The sequence below is a fragment of the Melozone crissalis genome, unplaced genomic scaffold, assembly GCF_028551555.1.
Source record: "Melozone crissalis strain CALT ecotype California unplaced genomic scaffold, PUWL_Pcris_2 ptg000006l_1, whole genome shotgun sequence".
In the NCBI taxonomy this organism is placed as follows: domain Eukaryota; kingdom Metazoa; phylum Chordata; class Aves; order Passeriformes; family Passerellidae; genus Melozone; species Melozone crissalis.
This window is the reverse complement of record NW_026535784.1, coordinates 17,127,249-17,147,755: the sequence shown is the minus strand read 5'-3', so window position 1 is coordinate 17,147,755 and position 20,507 is coordinate 17,127,249. Positions and strand designations below refer to the sequence as shown.

The 20,507-nt window shown below is 36.7% G+C and overlaps 1 protein-coding gene across 2 annotated transcripts in view; it reads right to left on the bottom strand.

The window, feature by feature from the left end:
* Positions 1 to 236: 236 nt before the first annotated feature.
* Positions 237 to 20,507, bottom strand: part of WDR19 (WD repeat domain 19) — a 39,400-nt gene continuing 19,129 nt past the window's right edge. For both annotated transcript variants that reach the window (XM_054295687.1, XM_054295688.1), the window contains 17 exons: positions 19,912 to 19,969; positions 19,542 to 19,688; positions 19,352 to 19,434; positions 18,041 to 18,124; positions 16,874 to 17,020; positions 16,335 to 16,459; positions 14,646 to 14,758; positions 13,712 to 13,780; positions 13,276 to 13,353; positions 8,809 to 8,905; positions 6,604 to 6,728; positions 5,880 to 5,961; positions 5,113 to 5,263; positions 3,645 to 3,768; positions 1,862 to 1,938; positions 1,092 to 1,212; positions 237 to 323 (listed from right to left, as the gene is read on the bottom strand). In XM_054295687.1, the coding sequence (XP_054151662.1) occupies positions 1,098 to 1,212; positions 1,862 to 1,938; positions 3,645 to 3,768; positions 5,113 to 5,263; positions 5,880 to 5,961; positions 6,604 to 6,728; positions 8,809 to 8,905; positions 13,276 to 13,353; positions 13,712 to 13,780; positions 14,646 to 14,758; positions 16,335 to 16,459; positions 16,874 to 17,020; positions 18,041 to 18,124; positions 19,352 to 19,434; positions 19,542 to 19,688; positions 19,912 to 19,969 (1,675 nt within the window). In that variant the 3' untranslated portion in view covers positions 237 to 323; positions 1,092 to 1,097. The remainder of the gene's footprint in view (positions 324 to 1,091; positions 1,213 to 1,861; positions 1,939 to 3,644; positions 3,769 to 5,112; positions 5,264 to 5,879; positions 5,962 to 6,603; positions 6,729 to 8,808; positions 8,906 to 13,275; positions 13,354 to 13,711; positions 13,781 to 14,645; positions 14,759 to 16,334; positions 16,460 to 16,873; positions 17,021 to 18,040; positions 18,125 to 19,351; positions 19,435 to 19,541; positions 19,689 to 19,911; positions 19,970 to 20,507) is intronic.

Genomic DNA, 20,507 nt, shown 5'->3' with positions numbered 1-20,507 from the left:
AAAATGTTTAATTGAAAATATTCATAACAGTTCAGAACGGATACTGAAAAAGAAAACAGTAGGGGGAAGTGTTTTTTGTTCCTGCCACTCATATTACAAAGATGGCCCTGTGGTTTGTCTTTGGTGCAGATGAAATACAGATTTTGTTTGTAATAATTATCAGTTTTATTGCTACAGTAAACCAAAGTACAAAATTTATCAAAAGCTAAATAGTTACAAATATCACAAAATAGAAGTGACATGGCTGTTATTAGGCCTGGGGAAGAGATGTGTGATGTAGTGATAGAGCTTCCCTTGCTGCTTGCCAGCCAACACAAGCAGTTCTGGAAATAAACAGAGGTGGTTAATTATATTCTGAGATATAATAGCAGATCAGGAAAAATAAAATAATCTAAAAATTCCCCAAAAGAACTTGAGTACATTACTGTGACGTACAGCTCAGTTTTCACATAAGGTGTTTGCAGTAGTAAATTGCAATTATTGAAACTATTAACATTATTGAAGAACACTGTTAACTCATTTTCAGTTACCATTAAAAAAAAAACAACTGAAGTCCTGGATCTAAGTCTTTGGTATAGACAGAGCCATGCTCTCATTCTTAGAAGGATGAGTATTTCAGGCCAGTACTTGCTGTTTCCTGGGATAGATTCTGTTAAATAGGCAAGTTAAGATAATGTAACCTGCATTTTAGATTTGCTCCTTCCAGTTTGTGCCCCTCTTGCTCTCTCTCCCCCCACACTTAAACCTGTGCTGGAAGAGCTGGGGAAGTTTGGATGATGCTGAGATCTTCAAACTTCTCTGTGCTACTCAAGCACACCTGGTGTTCAGGAACATGTTCCAAACCACAACAGTTCGGGGATGTTAATGTAGTCATAGAGGTAAACTGAGTTAAAGCACAATTTAACAACCAGGTAAGTTGCAGTAGCAAAACCTACTGATGTTTGTGTGCCTGAGGGCAAACAGGTGATAGAATTAGGTCTCAAGTTACCTGAGGCATTGACCCAGGCTCCTAGGTAAGATTCCTTACTAGGAAAAACTCCAGAGCTGTCTAGAATGAACCCTGTTAAGTAAGTACAGACTGTAGGCCATACCTGAATTTACTGGTCCTCATCTTCTAGTTTAAGGTACTCTGTGCAGTCATTTATTTTCTTAAGATCAGCAATGTTAATCCTTTCAGAACACATGGGACACACATTTTCAGTCTGTAACAGGCTGTTTTAAAGGAAGGGTAACTGGTCAAAAGCAAATTCTAACATTTTTCAAAGGAAGTTGGGCCTGAGGCACAAAGCCTAGACCAGAGTTCTGACCAGTGCTTGTAACAAGTGCAGGTCAGAGCAATGGCTGCTTCTGTCTACGTTTTCAGCATTTGAGAACCACATGAGGAAGGCTGCTGTTTGCATTTAAACATATAACAAAGGAGGTTTTGCTGATACTGGAACAGAGCTAACCCATTGTCACATGTGATTATGAGGGACAAGACATTTTTGCTGTCTTAGTCTGTACCCAATTCTATGTGCACTTTGTTGGTTTTGGTGATTGCTGATGTGTCTGTGTTCCTGCCCTCCCCCCATCTCAGGCCTTCTTCCTGGACAGATCTGAGAACTTACACAAGCTCACCATCCATCTTCATTACTGTTCCAGTTGGAGCCCTGCATCCCTGGCCCAGTTCTTTTATCATATCCTATCTTTTTGGTCAACTTTGAAGCAAAGTTCTCTGAGAGTCTAAGGTGCAATTACCAAGTAAGGGGAATTCTTCCACCCAGCCCAGCCCTATTACATGTTTTTAGTACCAAATGATCCATTAGCTGCTAAAACATGAAGAAACATTGGAATACTGCAATAGAAAAAAATCCCAACTTACTTCTTGAATTCCGAGTAGAGGGCAGGAAAGTCACAGTGTGGGCAAACTGTCCAGTCATCGCGCACCATGTGCCGACCCTGCAGACAGAAACTGCTGGTAACTGAGGGGCAAGTGCTGCCTGCCTACAGCGCATTTCCTTTGGACCTGTTACTATGAGAAAGCCTCAGCAACTAACATCTTGAATTAAAAGCCCCACATAGTGTTACTGTAGCTTGATTACTGTGTAAATTCTGTAACTAGAAAAGGAGCTCTCACAGATGCAGTGTTATCATTTGCATTCCTCTTTTTAAAATGAAAATCTAGGAATATACTGAATTTCAGTGTTTAAAATTCTTCTTGTTTGGCAATTCTAGAATGCTATCTGTAGATCTGTACCCAAAGCTGTACCTAAATCTGCTGGCATTTTTGGTGTTGTATGTAACATACCAAAAATGCCCCCAAAAGCCACAGCACCTGAGCCCAGTAGGTCACATTCAGCACTCATTTGTGAGCCTGCCTGGCCTTTGCCTCTTTACTCTACACTTTCTTTTTTTTGCTACAGTTTACTAGTTTACTTTTGATAGAAGGAATTTATATGTATCTTTTTAATACTGTAAAAAAACACAGCAGCACCTTGACCATACTGAGAGATTTATGCTCTAATACAATATGCAACAGCAGACTGTTTTGACACTGACTCTGGTTTGATATTTGAAAATGCCACAGTCCTAATATCTGCAAACACTGTGACATAAACAAACTGTGGCCAAGATGGAGCCTAAATAAATATTGTGTAACATACATTAACATGTACCTTGTGTTTGGCTCATAAAGTTCTATTTAAAATCCTTTGTTTTCCTAAAGATATTACTTCTAAAGTATACCTGTCATCTTATTCTGCTAAACCAATAGAACAAAAAGACCCCCATATAATGGATATTAATTTTTTTGTGAGACTTAATTCTTTAGTTTTAATAAAGAATGTTAACTCAACATTTGTTCCCTGTTCAAGTAAGTTCTCTTTTTTTTCCTGCAATTATAGTATAACAATTCACATGAACCCAGTAAAAACTATATTAGTTATACAGTAGCTGTACAGGAACTTATATAGAATGCATGTCATCCCTTCATTTTCAGTACACTTTAAAGAAACAAAAAATGGTAGAACTTCTCATTTCTGTAAAGATGAGTAATGTGAGAAATGCTGAGGTCACTGCCTGAAGCATTAGCATTGGATGCACCTAATTTCCCAAAAGAGCTTTCTGAAGTTTTGTTGATTTTTTTTGTTCGGTTGGTTTGTTTTCAATTTTTGTTTTTTAATTTTAAGTCTTGGTAGCTTAGGGGACGTGAGCTGTGACCTCCACAAGCTCTTGTACATGGAAAAGGAAAGAGGGACTTCTGTTAGTTCTCTGAGCACTTGAGCCCCTGGGCAAATGGCTGAGCTGGGAAGGCAGCAGCAGCAGTAGCCTGTGTTCTCCTCAGTGCACCAACTACACCAAATGTGTGTGCTGGGGATTCCTGGTGCTGCACCTGCTTTCTCAGGAAGCTGAAGTCTCCCAGAATGTCTTCCTGAATTTACTGGCACCCTCAAGTGCCTGCTACTTGTAGGTAGTGAGTGAGGACACTCTTACAATAGTCAAAGACAAAAAGAAATTTGGCAACAGATTAGAAAAACCCATAAATGCATAAAAATATCTGGCTTGGATCCACTAGCAAACTGAAGAAGTTCAAATGAACTTATTTTTAGAAGGGAAAGCAGCTTTGCCTTTACTGTCACACTGCAGAAAGCACAGCAGGCACTCACAGTTGCAATGCAGTATGGAAGGTTGTTTTTACAGCTGGGACACAGAAGTTCACACTCTGGGAGCTGGAAAGCACAGTAGGGACAGGCTGTGGTTGGCTCTTCTGTCTCAGTTGTGTCCCGACGTCTAAAACAGAGATACAGCTGTGAATAAAACCCTCAAGCTGTTTGAACTTTAAAGCTGGTTTCTAATGCCTTTGATATTTAGCAAGTGTTCTTCCTTTGAGTTACTTGCATAACTTCCAGCTGTTATTTTACATTCTATCAGCTCCTTCCTTTTAACTATCACCCAATCTTCATCACAATTATGTCAACTCAGAAATAATAGATAACTTTCCATTTAATTAGAAACACCACTATCTTTTAAAAGGTGTAACTAATCCTAATACTTTACAAGATTTCAAAACTCAGAGTCTATATGTATTGACTATAAAGTTATGGTTTCCTTATTTCAGAGTTTTTCTGTGGCGGGACCACAAAGAATGGGAGTAAGAAAAAACTGTTTTCATGGTAAGATCATACAGCTTCTAACTGCCTCCAGAAAGGCAGAAGAATGTAAGAATTTCAGAGAAACACCATAAAAACCAGTATCCATAAAAAGCTATGTAAGCTGAGACTCTTTAGGTCCTGAAAAGATAAAACTGATAGAAGGGAAATAAATAAATCATGTTTAAAATCATAAATTACACAGAAAAGGGTAAATCTCTCCCAAGAGGAAAACCTACGAGGCCTTAACTAGCTAAGACCAGTCTTGACACAATGGAACTTGTTTTAGGAATCAACTGTCATTAAATATGTACATTTAAATTAAATATTAAATATTTTGTTTAAGCAGAGTGATTGGATAAGCTCATGGAGAGCTTACAGACTTCACAAATAAATACCTAAAGCATCAGTATGAGCTCAGCAAGTCCCTGAGCCTTGGTTAGAGACAAGTAGAATAAATGAAAAAAGTGTTACATATGCTTGCCCTACTGTTCTACTATTACCTATGCTTCCTCCTCTGGCAGAAAATATTGACTAGGATCAAAATAAAACTTCAGATAAGGAAGAAAATGCCAGGAACTCCTATATTTTATTTGCCCTCCCATTCTTTTTTATCTTAGCAATTTAGTCATCTAAATCACAGAAGAGCACAATGCTGCTGCTGTAGTAGCTTGTGGTGGATTCTGGCTGTGGATTCTCAAATAGAAACCAACTAAGGCTCTGTGGCTGCACTTGTGTTTGTAGGGAGAAGATGGAAAACACTATTGCTGGTTAGGAAACATTTTAAATGCACATTGCATTTAAGGCTTATCACATTCAAAGAAAGTCTTTAAATCTCAAAGAAGGGTGGAAAATGGTTCTTAGCCTTTCAAATATAAGACAGTGAATTAATGTGAAAACACTCTACAGGCTTTATGAGCAAAAACATAAACAGTAAAAAACAGTAAAGCCTTGAAACTGTGTGCATTTGATTAACATCACTCACCTGACCATTGTTTCAATTTTCTTTTTGTATTTTGGATCTATTTTACTCCGATACTCAGGTCTCATCAACATAGCAGCAAAACTGAAGGCTGAGTTTTTTAATCCTGCTCGGTGACACTCAATCACAGCTGAAGTCAGGATTGGCACAATATCTGTAATCAAATGAAACAATTATGTCAAATATTTACCAATATTAATGTTTAAAACCTTTAAGCTAATACAGCTAATAAAGTACTGATGAAAAAAGACTATTTTTCTTCTTTGTCATGGTACACAGTTGTACAATACGGGGCATTCCTGGAACCATCTACAGGAAAACCATGGTTTCAACTCCCACTGCCTCACACTCCTGAAGCTCAGCATGGCAGCAGGAATGTTTTGATTTTAGCCATTCCTCTCAAATCCTGTCTGCACTCTTTAAAGCCTACTTTTTAGTCTACATTTTCCATGTACCCAAAAATAACTTTTAAAAAAGATCAATTAAAAATTGGTGAGGAAGTTCCAGAACCAGTCAGTTCATTACACACAGTCCTGAGACTGTGTGTGGCTGAGGCTGCTCAGTACTGCAGCAAAGTGAGCACAGATTGAAGTGGGTGAGGATCACAGCACTGTGTATGGGAGAGCTGCCTGGAGGAGCATGCAGAGCACACTGTGCAGTCACACTCTGTTGTTGCCCACAGGATGACAGGGGTGGATGAACCTTGCAGGGCAGTGCTGATTAATGAGCTGCCCCCTGTAGAGCACAGCTCCTCTGCTGTCAGCACTCACGTGATGGGAACTTGCTGATGTTGTTGGCCACACGTATGAGCATCCGCGCTCCCTTCATGTGGTCACCACGTTTCACGTGAATCTGGAACACAGCACACAAACCACATTTACTGCAGCCATGGGGGAGAGGAATTCCTGCAGCCTGCTCTTGGCATGCATCCATCCTGCTGGGAGCTGCATGCCAACAGCTCCTTCATGAAACTGAGGAGAGCTGACCACAGAAGGGACCAGAGACCTCAGCATGGCCCTTCTCCAGTCCTTCTGGCCTTCAGCCCAGCACTTGCAGCTCTTGCCTCACTGCTGGTAGAGAGGGAGGCCAAAGCTGGCTGTAGGAATGGATATCCTGATGGGCATCCATGGGTTAACAAAGAGAAATCATTTGAGCCCCTGCTAAACTTCATTTACAGAAAAGCAGTGATCTACTTATGGATAATAACCTCAAATACAACAACAGCAACAATAATAAATAGTTGTAGCATAGTATTTGTAAGCATGAATGCAAAAGAAAAACAGGAAGCCATATGTAATTTTCAATTATCCAGTATTTAAAAAAAGAATACCCTACTCAAAGAGGCAGAAACAACTATGGATTGTCCTCCTGAAGCTTGCTGTTGGCATGCACTTGGATTCTGTGATACAATCTATATGACAATATAATTTATGTACACAGACCATCCATACATACAGTTCAATAAATCAGACACTGCAACTTACACATCCTTACCTTCACTAAAATATAGCTGTGTAGAATCATAAGGTTTGTAGCCATCTCAGAGGAAATTTTAATCTTCTGGGTCTTTAACTCTGAATACATACTGAAAAGAACATCACGTGCATTTCGATAGTTTCCTTAAGAAAAAAACCCCAACAATTAACAGTAAATTTAAATTTTTCATAACAGTATCTTTACTAATGAAATATAGGGAAGCAGAAGTTATGCTGATCCTTTGAATAAAATCACTGCGTGACAATTTCTTTGGAAAGCCACAAGTAGGTGTTTGTCACAGTATCCTAAACAATATCAGCCAGGAAGTTTAAAAAAAAAAAATTACACTAGGAGAAGTAATCTAAACAGTAGCAAAATATATATGATATATAAATATGATGGCAATTTATATAATGAACTTTAAAAGTGGAAGATGTTTTTAGAGCATTTAAAGATTTTTTTGTTGTTGTTGTTCTCCTTCAATGTCAGATATTCAAAAGCCACTTTTTAAATATTAATTTAGTATACTTTAACTTGATCATTTACTTTGGCAACTCCTTGCCTCTGCAACCAAACCCAAAACCTGTCAAGGGATAGTTAAAACTTGAATGTTATTTCACTAGGTTGTGCTGTTTCAAGGTATGATCAAGGATTGTCCTGAAACCACAGGATTTCATTAAACAATCAATGTAGCTGAAATCAAGTAGTGTTTTGCAATTAGTCTATTCTTAAGATGTTTTTTTCTTGTTTTGTTTTGGGGTTATTTTGCTGATTGTTTTGGGATTTTTTGCATTCATAGAGGCTGAGAAAGTCATACTCTTCACAGCTGGAGGCATTTAAAGGAAATTCTAGTTATTTCAGCAAACATTCTCCTTTGCCTCCCTGTATTTCTCTATCAGCAGATGTTTTCACTCTACAGAGCAATTTGTAATGTTTGTTATACGCTACAATTGAATCTAACTGGCAACTGGTGAAATTTGTGTGAGACAGCTAAATGTCACTTCAGAATTACTTGCTGGAAAACAACATTATTCTTTTATATTCTATTGCTGACTCTCAATATAATACAGTCTTAAAATCACGTGATTACATAAAAACAACTTCAAGCAAAACTGCACTTAAAATGGCATTCCCAAAGAAAAATACCAAGCAGTATGACTTAAATATTATAATTGGATGGATTTTTAAGGAAAGAACAAACTATATTGTGCAAATTTCACAATCAAGCTCACTGAAATCTGCGGAAGAAAGAGGATGCTGATGTAAAATTGCCTCTCCAGAAGAAACAGTTACTGCAAGATTGGTGCTTTTGATGAGACAAACATGGAGCTTCTTATTACACTGTTGCAGAACATATTTATACTACTAGGGAATATGAAATACACCATGGGATACTGCATTTTAGATACAAGTTTTCAGATTCAGAGATGCTAATAAATATTTAAACCCTTGAGCCTTTGCATTTCCTGCTTATATAATTAGCACAAATACATTATTCACTTCTATGATGAATTGGGAGATTTGCTTGCCAAGGGTTTCAGAGGTTTTTCCACTCCTTAGCCCAGTGCTGAGGAGCAGCCAAGGAGCAGCCCATAAATGTTAATTTGCCTGGGTTATTCCCAAGACTGCTATTTTTCCTCTATAGATTTTTCTTTTACATAATTGAAATGAAAAGCAAGCAGTGTTATGGTAGGGTTGTTGCCATGGCTACAGAGAAGAGTGAATAATGGAGGTGGCAGCTATTTTGCTACTAGCCCTCTCTCTTCTTATTTTTTTCTAACTTTAGCAACCCATTACAAAGAAAACCAAGCTTAAAGTAAGCATATGTCTAGTCCTTCAACAGAAATCAACTCCTCTGCCAATTTTCCACTGATAAAAGATCAGTACCAACCCAGAAACCATTTGCAGAAATAGCAATTCTATGACCTGTAGTAGACAGAAAGGTAAAGCCACAGGCTGTCTCAATCACTATGTTTACTTGAATGTATCAAGAACACAGTTATTTTCCAGAAGTTTCTTTTCCCCCCAGTATTTAATATAACAGTGTGAGTCCACAGGTTTTCTCCAAGTCTACTTCCAAATTCAAAACTGAACTTGAATATGATTAAAAGCACCAGTACATGTCTTCTCTAAGTAGAATTCTACACAAATAACAGCACCCTAAGTAGGGCACCTAAGGAGGCAGCATGAGAGTTGCCATCACATCAGAGAAAACAGACTTACCTGAACACTGCTCCTCCCTGGCAATTATTATGGCAGTTCTGGCAGCATCTCGGTGCTGCTTCAGGGCCATGTACAAGCGGAACAGGTACCTGGCATCCTGAATGAAACCATACAAAAGCAGTTAGTACTGACCAAATTCATACTGCTGTATTCCCTTTCTTGACTTGCTCATCCCAGCAGCACACCCTCCAAAGAAAGCAGACAAGCCTGCTCCATGAAGAGCTCTCTGTATGAACCCCTGCAGGGTTTGGCTGCTGCCCAGGCACAGAACAGCCACAGCAAGGGCCCGGGGAAGGCAGTGCTGGCAGGTGCTGGCCAAGCCCTGGCAGGAGGGTGCAGAAAGCCACAGACTACCATGCACACAGAGAGTTGTACAGGGGGAAACCAAACAGCTCCAGCTGTGTGGGCATTGACAGTGTCAGAAAAGAACCCAGGGACTCCTTTTAGAAATAGAAGTCTTGCCAGAAATGCTTAAATTGTGTTACGGATCTGGATGCAGACATTGCTTAGTGTGGATGCACATGACAAAATCTGGCCCCCAATGAATGTATTGTTCTGGGACCAGATGGTGGGCATCCAAGAGAACTAAAAAATTGAAAATTAGGGGACAACTAGCTGAATAAGAAGCATAAAATTTATGATTTGCTACACCAGGAACTTTTGATAATTATATAACTCAAGAATGGCAAATGCAGCAAACAGTTCACCCAAAAACTGGCAATCTAACAGCAGGCAAATTAGTGAAATAATTTAAAAACAAAACCAAAAAACAGGATGGCAGTATTGCAGAAAACAAACATGAGTTCTATTTTTGTAAGTGTACTCAAATGTCTAGAAGACTACTAAAAAAAATACCAATGAGAGAAAGAATTGTTCTTTGATAAGAAATCAGAGTTTGCTTGGTTTTGAGAAAATTGGGACTGAGGAAATCCTCAAGAGGTAATTCCTAAAAATACAAAATAAAATATAGGAATAGAAAAGAAAGAATAGAAAAAAAGTAAATATAAAAAAATATTCTATTTATTGCTATTAAAGAAGTATAAAAAATAAAAAGCAAAATAAAATGACCTTGCTTATGTTGAAAAGGAAATATTAAGAGCAAAAAAATTGGATGAGTGTCACTATTTTATATCATTAGCAGTGATTTCTAAAATGGGGTCAATAAAAATAAAGCCTGTACATGATAATCTTATAACTAGTAAATTGGAATTAAATTAAGCTAAATATTGTATATAATGGTATGGTTCCAACTTAAATGTAAAAATAAAAAAAAAAAGATGACACTGGCAACTTCTTGGAGAGCTTAGCAAAAAAATACAAACCAGCCAATTCTGCAATATTAGTAGTAAATCCAAACACCTAAAGTGTATTCTATATTAAAATGGTATAAAAATTACTACAACAATAATTGTATTAATCAATGTTGTGTTATTCTCTGGAATACTGTGTGTGTTTTGTATGTAAGGCTCAGGCACGGCAAAAAAAAAGCAGAAATTCAAGGGAACAGATATATTAAAGATATAAAGATATTTCCTCGTAGAGAAGATGACTGCAAAGATTAGACTGTACTTAAGCAAAGAAAGAATTACAAAGAAAAAAAATCACGGAAATGAAAGCAAGAGAGAAAGAAGTGCACATGGAAAGAAAAGAGAAGACAAAATTAGACTTCTTTCTAACTTGAATACAAGGAAAAACTTGAGGTGACCAAAAGGAATTACTGCTAAATTAATGATGGAATTTTAAGCAACACATGATCAGAACATCATTAAGAATTGTAACTTAAGAATAATGTAATAGTTAACTCGATAATAAAGTAACTGCAACTACTTACATTAACAGATATTAATTATCCACTGTAAACTGCCTTAAAAAGAAAAACTGCTATTCCCTTAGTGGAGTAAACGAAAAACTAATAAAATTAGTGGGTTATAATTCTTTCCAACTTCTGATATCACCTAATGGCCACAGATGGCCATTCCATTGATGATTAGCAGAAAACTGCACTATCCCACCCAGGCTGCTTCTCCCCTTTCTCCTGCTGCAGCAGGAAATGATCCTGTCCCAGCATGGACCAGTGGTCTTATATGGTGTTTGCCATGTTCCTAATTATATCTGACTTAAATAATATATTTTAAATACTTATCCCTCCAAAAGAAAAAATAGAAAAAAGGAAAAAAAAAAAGAAAAAACAGAAAAAATTGAAAGTAATTCAAGAAAAAATATTCCCATGTTTTACTTTGATACTCCTACCTTTAAAATCAGTAAGTTAAGGAGCAGAAAATGCAGGAAAGGATTTTCTAATACAATACGTTTCCTAAGGTCTTTGGAAAATTTGGTATTGCAATCTGATTTAGTATTAGATATTCATAATTTTAGTTTAATTTTCTTTTTAAAATGTATGTACTCAGAAAATATGCACATGGAAAACAGCAGAACCTTGCTGGTTAATGTCCCCCGAAAGAGGGCACATGACAAATTAACAATATATGTTGAAATTAACAAACACAATAGTAGACATAATCAGACATCTAAGAAATAGTTTATAATTAGTCAGACAATAGTGTAGCAAAATTTTGGTGAGCATAATACTTTTGATAATATGACACTTCATTAAAATGCCAGAAAATTGTTGGCTGTGAAAGATTTAAACCAATCAGCCAGTCGGTAATGATCTGGTTTGAAGATCAATGTTTGAAATGAGGAGCAAGTTTCTGCTGCATGACTACCAATAAATTCACTCTTACTTTCAGCTTTACAAAAATGCCACGACATAGAAGCTTCTATTTTCTAAAAACAATAATATCTTGCTTGATAAATTTAAGAACAGTCTCCATAGCATAATGAAGATAATGATTGTTTTTAAAGCAAATCTATATGATTGGATAAAGTAAAATTTTGTTACTCACTGAGAGAGACTATGGTAGATTGGATTAAAGCATTCAGAAGAACAAGAGAGAGCTTTTAAATAAGGAAAACAAAGCTCTGCACTGAAGTTCAAAACAATGTTAAATATAGCAATAATGGCATTCAAAAAATTCCCAAATCTTTTCTAAAATCTTTAGAACCTCTTCACTATGGAGATCATACTGTAGCTCACTTCCCTTACACATTCGTTCCCATGGAATTTGAATGAGGCAGCTAGACTGCTGTTCTGAGAAAAGAGACTGGATGCTACAATTTCTCTCCACCCAGCTTCCAGCACAAATATGGAATTAGTCTTGCTTACACTGATAGTGCATAGGTTTTTCATCCAGTGCCTCCAACAGCTTAATTTCCTTTGGGCTCTTGCAGTTGAATTCTGTTTGTTTTGCTATGCTTTGCTTCTCTCATAATTTTATTGAAGTTCATATTTCATATTAGAGGTAAAGTAAGAGGTAAATAATAAAGAGATAGAGGTTTGGTTTGGCTCTCCTTTTTTTACCTTTTACAAAAGCAAAGTTTGCTTGGCCATCAAATGCCCAACGTCTCTAAAAGTCTAAAATCTCAAACCTTTAATTCATACAGAGAGGAAAGAGACATTTTCTAGCTTCCTAACAGAATTGTAAACCACAGCTGTAATATTAGGGGTGAAATCAACTTACTGCACTGAGCCCCTGTCATATCCATAATTACCAAGCCTTATTGCCCTCAGCAAGGCATAATTTATACTTCCATATACATAATATTGCACCTGACTGTATTTACCATGACTTTGTATGAGACCCTAAATTCTTTAACTAAGCAGTTGACAGTAGACTGCAACACCCTCACCTGAGGTCTGACTTTCCCCAGATAGCTCACATTCCAGGTCTGCTGTAACAGGCAGTAAAAATTCAAGTGGTTCAGCCACTTAATTCCATGAACTCAAGCCCAAACACGACTGAATGTACAACAAGCTCTATTATCATCAAGGCCATTCAGAAATCAAAAAGGAGTTGCTGATTTTTAAAATCTGTCTGCAATATTTTATGCCTTACACTGATGTTGAACACAAGAACTATTGTAGCCTGGTCAACCTTGGGGTTTTGACCTGTATCTCCTACTTTGTACCTTACTTTCTTCCACTGCAAAAGTCAGACCAACTCTGCTCCTGCAGGAAGAGATCAGTGCTGTAGCTCATCTCGAGACATAACACATGTTGAGAGTCCAGCTGGGAAAGGCAACAGCCAGCTGGCAAACTGGCAACAACAAACAGCAAAGTTTTGTCTCTTACTCTTATTATGAGCATTAATTTGGGCCTCCTCTGTCCAACTACCTGCTTTCATAAAGATGACTGAAGAAAAAATATTATATCTAAGACAGTTGCTTCCTTTCTTTTATTCCTGAATCTGGAGTTACTGAATGACTCATGGAATGATCATAAAAGTCTTGCTCCCTAACGAAAGCAAAAGCACAGTCTGTGCCTACCAAGAATTTTAGGACAAAGTAAGCTCAAAATATCTTGTAGCACAGAAATGTGACACAACAGCAGTGATAAAAATACAATACCTGGGGCATGCCATCCCCCTCTCCCATTAGATAGTCAATCAGCTGATTTGTTAGGGTTTCATCTTTTGCCCGTCCCACCTATGAAAAAAAAGACACAAGACATTTGATATGAAAGAAGAAGAGAAAAATAACTCACTTATAAGGAGCCTTTCAATAAAGCACTGAAACCAGATAGATATAGAATATGATTTTTTTAGTTCTGTTTGTTCAAATCAGATGATTCTTTGGTTCATCAGCTTTGACATGCAGCAGTTTGTATTTATTTTCTAATGTGTTGAGAATTTTGGACATATTTAGATATCTTCTTTACTGATACAGTTTTCCTTCTATTTGCAATCTAACCAAACACACTCAGTGATGCTGGGAAAATGTCATAGTACTGAATGTAAAGTTCTCAAAAAGATGGAGAATATTTTGTTTTAATGAAGTTGCTTACTGTTTCAATTGCCATTTCCATAGCTGAATTGTCTTCTGTGCTTGGACTTTGCAAGAAGTGCCTTAATGCCTAAAATGATACAGAAGAAAAGTTAAAATTGAGATACATGAAACTCATTTTTTTCTAATTTTTATCAGGTTCTCTCTCTGTGCATTTTGATAAGACAAGTGGCACACTGAATGCTTATCCCAACTACAGAGGTAGCAGCTGCTCTTGAAACAACTGAGACTTTGTCAAATTCTGGTGTTCACCTCCACTAACTGTGAAAGATGTTCACAGCAATGTGGTGAGAACAACTTAATGATTACTGTAATTAATGTCACAATGTGATTAATGTGACGATGTTTTTAATGTCACGGAGCCCTCCATGCCACAGCAGAAGGAGCTGTCATCTACAATGGCCACAATTTGCAAAAATCAGTCTTTTTTTTTTGGTATGTGTTCAGTATGCAAAAGTCAAACATCTAACAAGCATCAGTTCACAGACTTGTAACTGATCAAAAGTGTGTCTAACAACATACTTCAATTAACATATTTTCTCTTTTTAAAAAAAGCTTTCAGTTAGGTATGCTACAGCAATTAAATGAATTAGTTACTCTGCAACCAAGTCTCCACTGGTCAAGCCAATGAAATGTAATAAATTGCTGCTGCAGATCATGACATTCAGAGATTTATTGACAATAGTATATCACTGATTCACCCCAAGCTTCTACTGCTATGAAAAACCTGTGTGCATGGCAATGTATCATTCATGGAACACAGCCTAGATAACTGTAAACATAAATAGTTCGCTTACATTTTCACCCTTTTAAAAAAATATCAGTATGTCTTCAGTTAAGGCACTCACAATCTAATATGACCTTTCCTGAAGACTGTATCTTGAACAGCTTCTATAAACATTTCACTTTCACTGGCTTATCCTTTAGGTACTGACCCGTCCATATTGACCACACAGCAAGAAAAATTTCCCCGCCTGAAAATGTTTCTTTTCTGCTTCAAAATAGAGTGCAATGCTCTGATAATCTTCATTGGTAGTACTTTCAGAACCTGCAACAGAAAGATCTGAGTGACAGCAGGGTATTCTTATTAAATAAGATAAAGACCCTACTGAATGAACATATTCCTATTCTACTTTGTTTTTCTACTGACATTCAAAGAAAACCAAAGCCAGACAGACTCAAATTATGTCTTGCACATTTTTTTACTATTTAATCAGACTAAATGTCAGACTAATAACTGTTTCCACAGGTCTTACACCATAATGAGATTTCTGTTTTTCACAGAATCATAGAATAATATAATAATTTGGGTTTGATGGGATCTTAAATATCATCTAGTTCCAAGTTCCCTGCCATGGGCCTTTTGCTAGACCACCTTGTTCAGAGTTCCATCCAACCTGGCCTTGGAACCCTTCCAGGGATGAGACGTCCAAAACTTCTCTGGGCAATCTTTTCCAGTGCCTCACCATTCTCACAGTAAATAAAGTTTTCCTAATATCTAATCAAAATCTACTCTCCTTTAGTTTAAAACCATCCCCCCTCATCCTGTCACTACATTCTCTTCTAAAAACCATAATGAAATGGTACTGCTATGATCTGATAATGAATTTTTCCATCATGTCCTGGCAACAATAAAGCAGGGCAAGTGAGGATGAGATTATCACCTGAATCACTTTCACAGTTTCAGAATATGGAAGCACACTTGTACAAAGCAAGGCTATCAGGGACAATGCAACCATGTGGTGGCAGGGAGTACTACTTAAGTCTTCTAACCAAGACTCCATTCTGCTGTACACATGTAAAACAAGGACAGACACTACTCCAAAGATAGTTTTAAACACCTTTTCTACCCACTTAGATTACAGCTTGAGACATCCTATTTTGGATAGAAGTAAGAAACTGTAGAACAATCGTGGTCACCTTGACAATCACCTGTAACCATACATCTCCGAGCTAACTCTTGCCAAGCTTTTGTTTCTTCACAATAAGAAACCAACGTCTAAACAAAGAGATTAATTGAAAACATGAGAATTTGGGAGGTAACATATGTAGAGGTGGTAGGTCACTCTTCAAAGGTGCCTCACACAAACTATAAAATTTGGTGCAAATTGACAAGGTGGACTCTGACTAGCTTGATGGCCTAAGATAAAAGGCAGCTTCTCAGTAAGGTCTCCTTTCCAATTCTCACTGAGACACAAGGAGGCCACAAAGGGTCTTAAAGAGTAGAAAAGGGGAAAAAGTGACATGTAAGAAAAGAGCTGGAACCAAGAGAAAAAGAAAAGGAAACAAAAATCAAGAACTGTACCACTGAAATGCTCCATTTTGTATCAAGGCCAAAGAAAGGGATTTGTCAATGGGCACAAGAAAATAGTCTAAATGTCTTATCTCTATGGACAAACAAAAAAACCTGTAGGACAGGCAAGATTTGAAACAAAGAGATAGCAAAGCCAAAAGCAAAGTCTGGCTTATAGGCCTGAGGTACACACGTTACCAAAACTGGGCACGATGACTGGAAATGGGAAACAAAACTAAACACCCATTGTCTTATGATTTCAAATTGGTTAAAATTAACTAAAAGAACAGTAAAACACAATGTAAGCAAACTATGAGCCTGGAATACTCACTGATGATATCAGCATAAATCTCCATCTTGTTGTGCTGTTGAGCTAATGTGAAAGCTTCATTATTACACTTGGACATAACCAGGAACTGGATGGCAGAACCATAGTCGCCAAGCCTCAGAAAGAATCTAATCCAAATGACAAATTAACACCTTAGTACTAATTAGCTTAATGAATACACCAAATGTTTTAGGAATATAGTACATAACATACATACAAGTATGACACTTCTAATCCATTTTGTATCTTGATTGTTTTAACTAGGCTCCTAAAATTAACTTAGTATTAATAATACAGAATGGCAATTTTTATTGTCTAAACTTATTACTTCAGGTTAATATAATTTTACTCAAAAAGTCAACAAGAACAAAAAAAAAAATCAGTACCTATGTAGTTGTCCAAATCTTAGAGAACTCAAATCAATTAATTGAATTACACAGTTTCTATCCAAGTACATATAACCAGAGTCTAATATGTTAGCAAGCCTCATAAAATCCCAATAGATATAGATCTCCTTTGAATGTGCATAATATGATTGTTACCTGGCCACCATCTTTGCTCCTTCAAGAGACTGTGTTTCTCTCACTATATTAACAGCCTTTTCAGGATTATTTAGGTGATCCAAATATAGTCGAATTACACTATCCCATTGCTTTGCATGTTCATAAGCTACCACAGCTTCTGTGTACCTGCAAAATAATGGCTCCACATCAGTTTTAAATTGTAAATAACTCTCTATAATATGGTGTGAAGGAAACAAAGTATTCTATATCTGAGAGATTATTTTGTGGTAACTTCCTTTCAGTTTGCATGTAATCACATTGCTCTGCATTTACTATGTTGTTTTTGGTTTCTATTTCATTTTCTCTTAGGAGAATGAAAAGCAGAGTACCACAATACTATTTTTTACCTACTCTGCCAGCATTTCTTTTGCTATATATTAAAAACAGTTCATCTCTTCCACATGAAATCCCTGGAGGGCAAGAGAACAATAAAAACCAAACGTGATAGCTAAGTGCACAATTTTAAAAACAAGACCTCTTTTCTGTTCTGTAGACAAGATCAAGAAATTTCTCATTCTTTCACTATGTAATTGACAGAAACAGTATTTTCTAGTCCCATCATTGCAAACATTGAAGTCTGGTGCTATTTCATATTTTCAAGTACCATTATTCTGAAGCAGTTTACTTACACTAAGGATTGAAGGAACTGCATTCTGTGATTAAATATAACCTACCTCGGGTTTTCACTTCAGCTAATAACTTTGCATTATTATTATGCAAGTGCAGCCATTAAGATGTACCAATAATGTGATTCTAAAATGAAAAATTTTTTTTCATGATTATTCTCCCTTTGAGTGACCTCTAAAATCACAGCTGAGGAGTTGCTAGAAACAAACTGAACTTGAATACTCTGCTAAATGGAATGATGTTCAGTACTTCAAAACCTTTGATGATTTTTGTTAGAAAGACTGGAAAACAATTAATTAGAAACACATCTTTGACACCAGATGAATGTCCTTAGATTATGTTTCAAATCTTTAATACACAAAGGATAAACTTTAGTTTACGTATTTTGGAATCCATTTTTACAAGACTATTTTATCCAAGTTTCAGTATGCATTTTAATTTATTTTACAAAAGCACTCATGTAGAATAATAACAACAGCAATAATAGGTTTTATATTAAAGAAGAGCATTCAAAAGTACCTGCCATCTGCTTCCTTGGCCTTTGCATATTGTAGGTGAATCTTTGGAGATGAAACCTGAGGAAGAAGTTCACCAACCTTTGCCCTAGAAAGATAATAGTTATTTAATAAATACAGCTGGTTCCAAGCTTTCTCTGGTAAAACTGGCATATTTATATCAACCTTGAAAAGGAGTCTGATAGAAGAAACTGAACATAATGGATAAGCTTTGAAGTAATTTTAATATTTTCAAAAAGTAGCACTTTGTAAGAAGTGGAAATTAAAGATTGCTTTAGGAGCACACAGGCTTGAAGACAGTCTCTTCTCTTTTTTTAAGTCTGAGGTGTATGAGCATAAGAAGTGCCAGACCAACAATTTTTACCTCAGGTGTTTTTGGATTAACCAACAGAAGAAGCATAGCATTAAAATTGTAACCTGAAAGATGTATAAAAACCAGCAAACTGAGCAGTTGGCCTTTCAGGACAAAGGACATGAGAGACTCAACAGAGGCTGACCTTAAATCTCACCTCTCTGACTAAAAGATGGGCATTCTTCAAACTGAACCTCCCTCTGCAAGAGTAAACAAAACTTGTACCTCCCACTTCCCAAATTAAGATTATCATTAGATGCAAGCCACTCCCCTTCACCAACCACTCTCCTGGCTCATTTTGATACCACTGACAATTCTTAGATGGGATAAAATTTTCATTTTCCAAATAAATGCACATAATATTCCAACCTAACCTTTAGAGCACTCAATGAAAGAAGTCTTACTGAACTGTCTGATTGGTTCCTAATGTGAGGAGTCCATAAAATGCAATTAGACCAGAACTGAGTCCTTAAATGTCTCAGAAAATTGGACTTTTCCAATGGACACTTCACAATAATCAAATTTACTTAAAAAAAGAAAATTATGATACTGGCTACTCTTGAATAATTTCCAACTGTCCAAATACTCAGTCTCAGCTATGCATGTTATAAAACTAAGAAATATAATTAATTAAACTACACAAATATAATTACTATATTCAGTGTGCACTAAATTCAGCATGGATGTGTGCGTGTGCATGTGCACACACCCACAAAGGACTTGAAACTGCAGGAAACTTTAAACAAAACACACAAAAAAGGGAAAAAATTATTTGCCATTTGTAAATAGACTATATAAAAACAACATAAATTTCTGAGAGAATATTTAAGCCTGAAGTTGGAACAATAAAATTAATGAAACATAGTTAATGAGGCATATTTTCTATTCAGAGAATCATTCTTTTCCAAATAGTACCCCAGAAAATCCTCTGAAATGTACCATTGCCCTGAAACCTGTACTTACCAGTTTTTACACCGGATGTACACTGATGCTGCCTTGTCATAATATTGTCCCTTTTCATACAGCTGAGCAGCTTCTGAAAATTGCTACAATATTGGAAACCATTAAAATATAATTTCTAAATTAAGACCATAAATAAATTACTAACCTAGTGAAATCACATATTCAGCCTTATATGAACTCTCTTGAGTACCTTCATATTCTCCAGAATGGTTCCACAGTCTCTTTTTAGTACCCTGCTGGGATGTTTCAGGGCCTGGTTCACCCCTCGCCGGACATCCCCCATTCGAATGGACATCTGAGCCACTCCAGCAAGGCAAACTTCATCGTGCTCCTGGTACTGGCAAGCAAATGGAAAGCAGTAACTATAGAGTACACATTAGAAACACCAGGTCACAAAAGAGACTGTAACCAAGCATTGAAACAAACTAACAAAATATTACAGACTTAGTAACATTTAATTTCGAGCTGAATTTAAAATCTGGAATTCAAATGAGTCTGAAACATGACAACTTAATGTATATTGTGACAGTACAATGCTATCATTACTAAAAAGGAATTACCTTGTTGTTTCCAGTGATTCCCTTCTCATAATGTGCCAGAGCATTTACATAATCACCCCTAAAAGAAAACTGGAAGTTATACAGAGAATATTTTCAATAGGAAGAGATGTTTGACTTCCTACCACATTATGCATGTATCTGTCTTGATTTATACAAAATGACTACAGAGAAGGTTGTGAAGTATGTAGAGGTGGACATTTACATAGGATGTCATGGCACTTCCTATGGACTTAATCAAGCTCTTAGTCAAAGAGGCAATTCCATCTCTCAATTCTGTTCGACAGGGACCAATAAACCTCCCTTGAAAGGCAGAAAATAGAAATAATCTATCTGCAAAACACACCTAAGTGGTCTCAGCTCTATTCCAGATTTTCCTGGAAGACAAATGAAACTAATCTTTGAAATTATTTAGAATTTTTGCAATACAAAATCAAAGGCAATTTTTTTTCTGGAGTATATTCAGAACTCAAGTTCCAGATGGTTGCATTGTTTCATGTGTGTCCATTCCTTCCCTTCTGTGACCAGCAAGTGTCCTCTCCCTCTGAATGGCAGGTGTACTGCCAAGGGAAGGGAGTTGTCTACAAACTATTAACAGG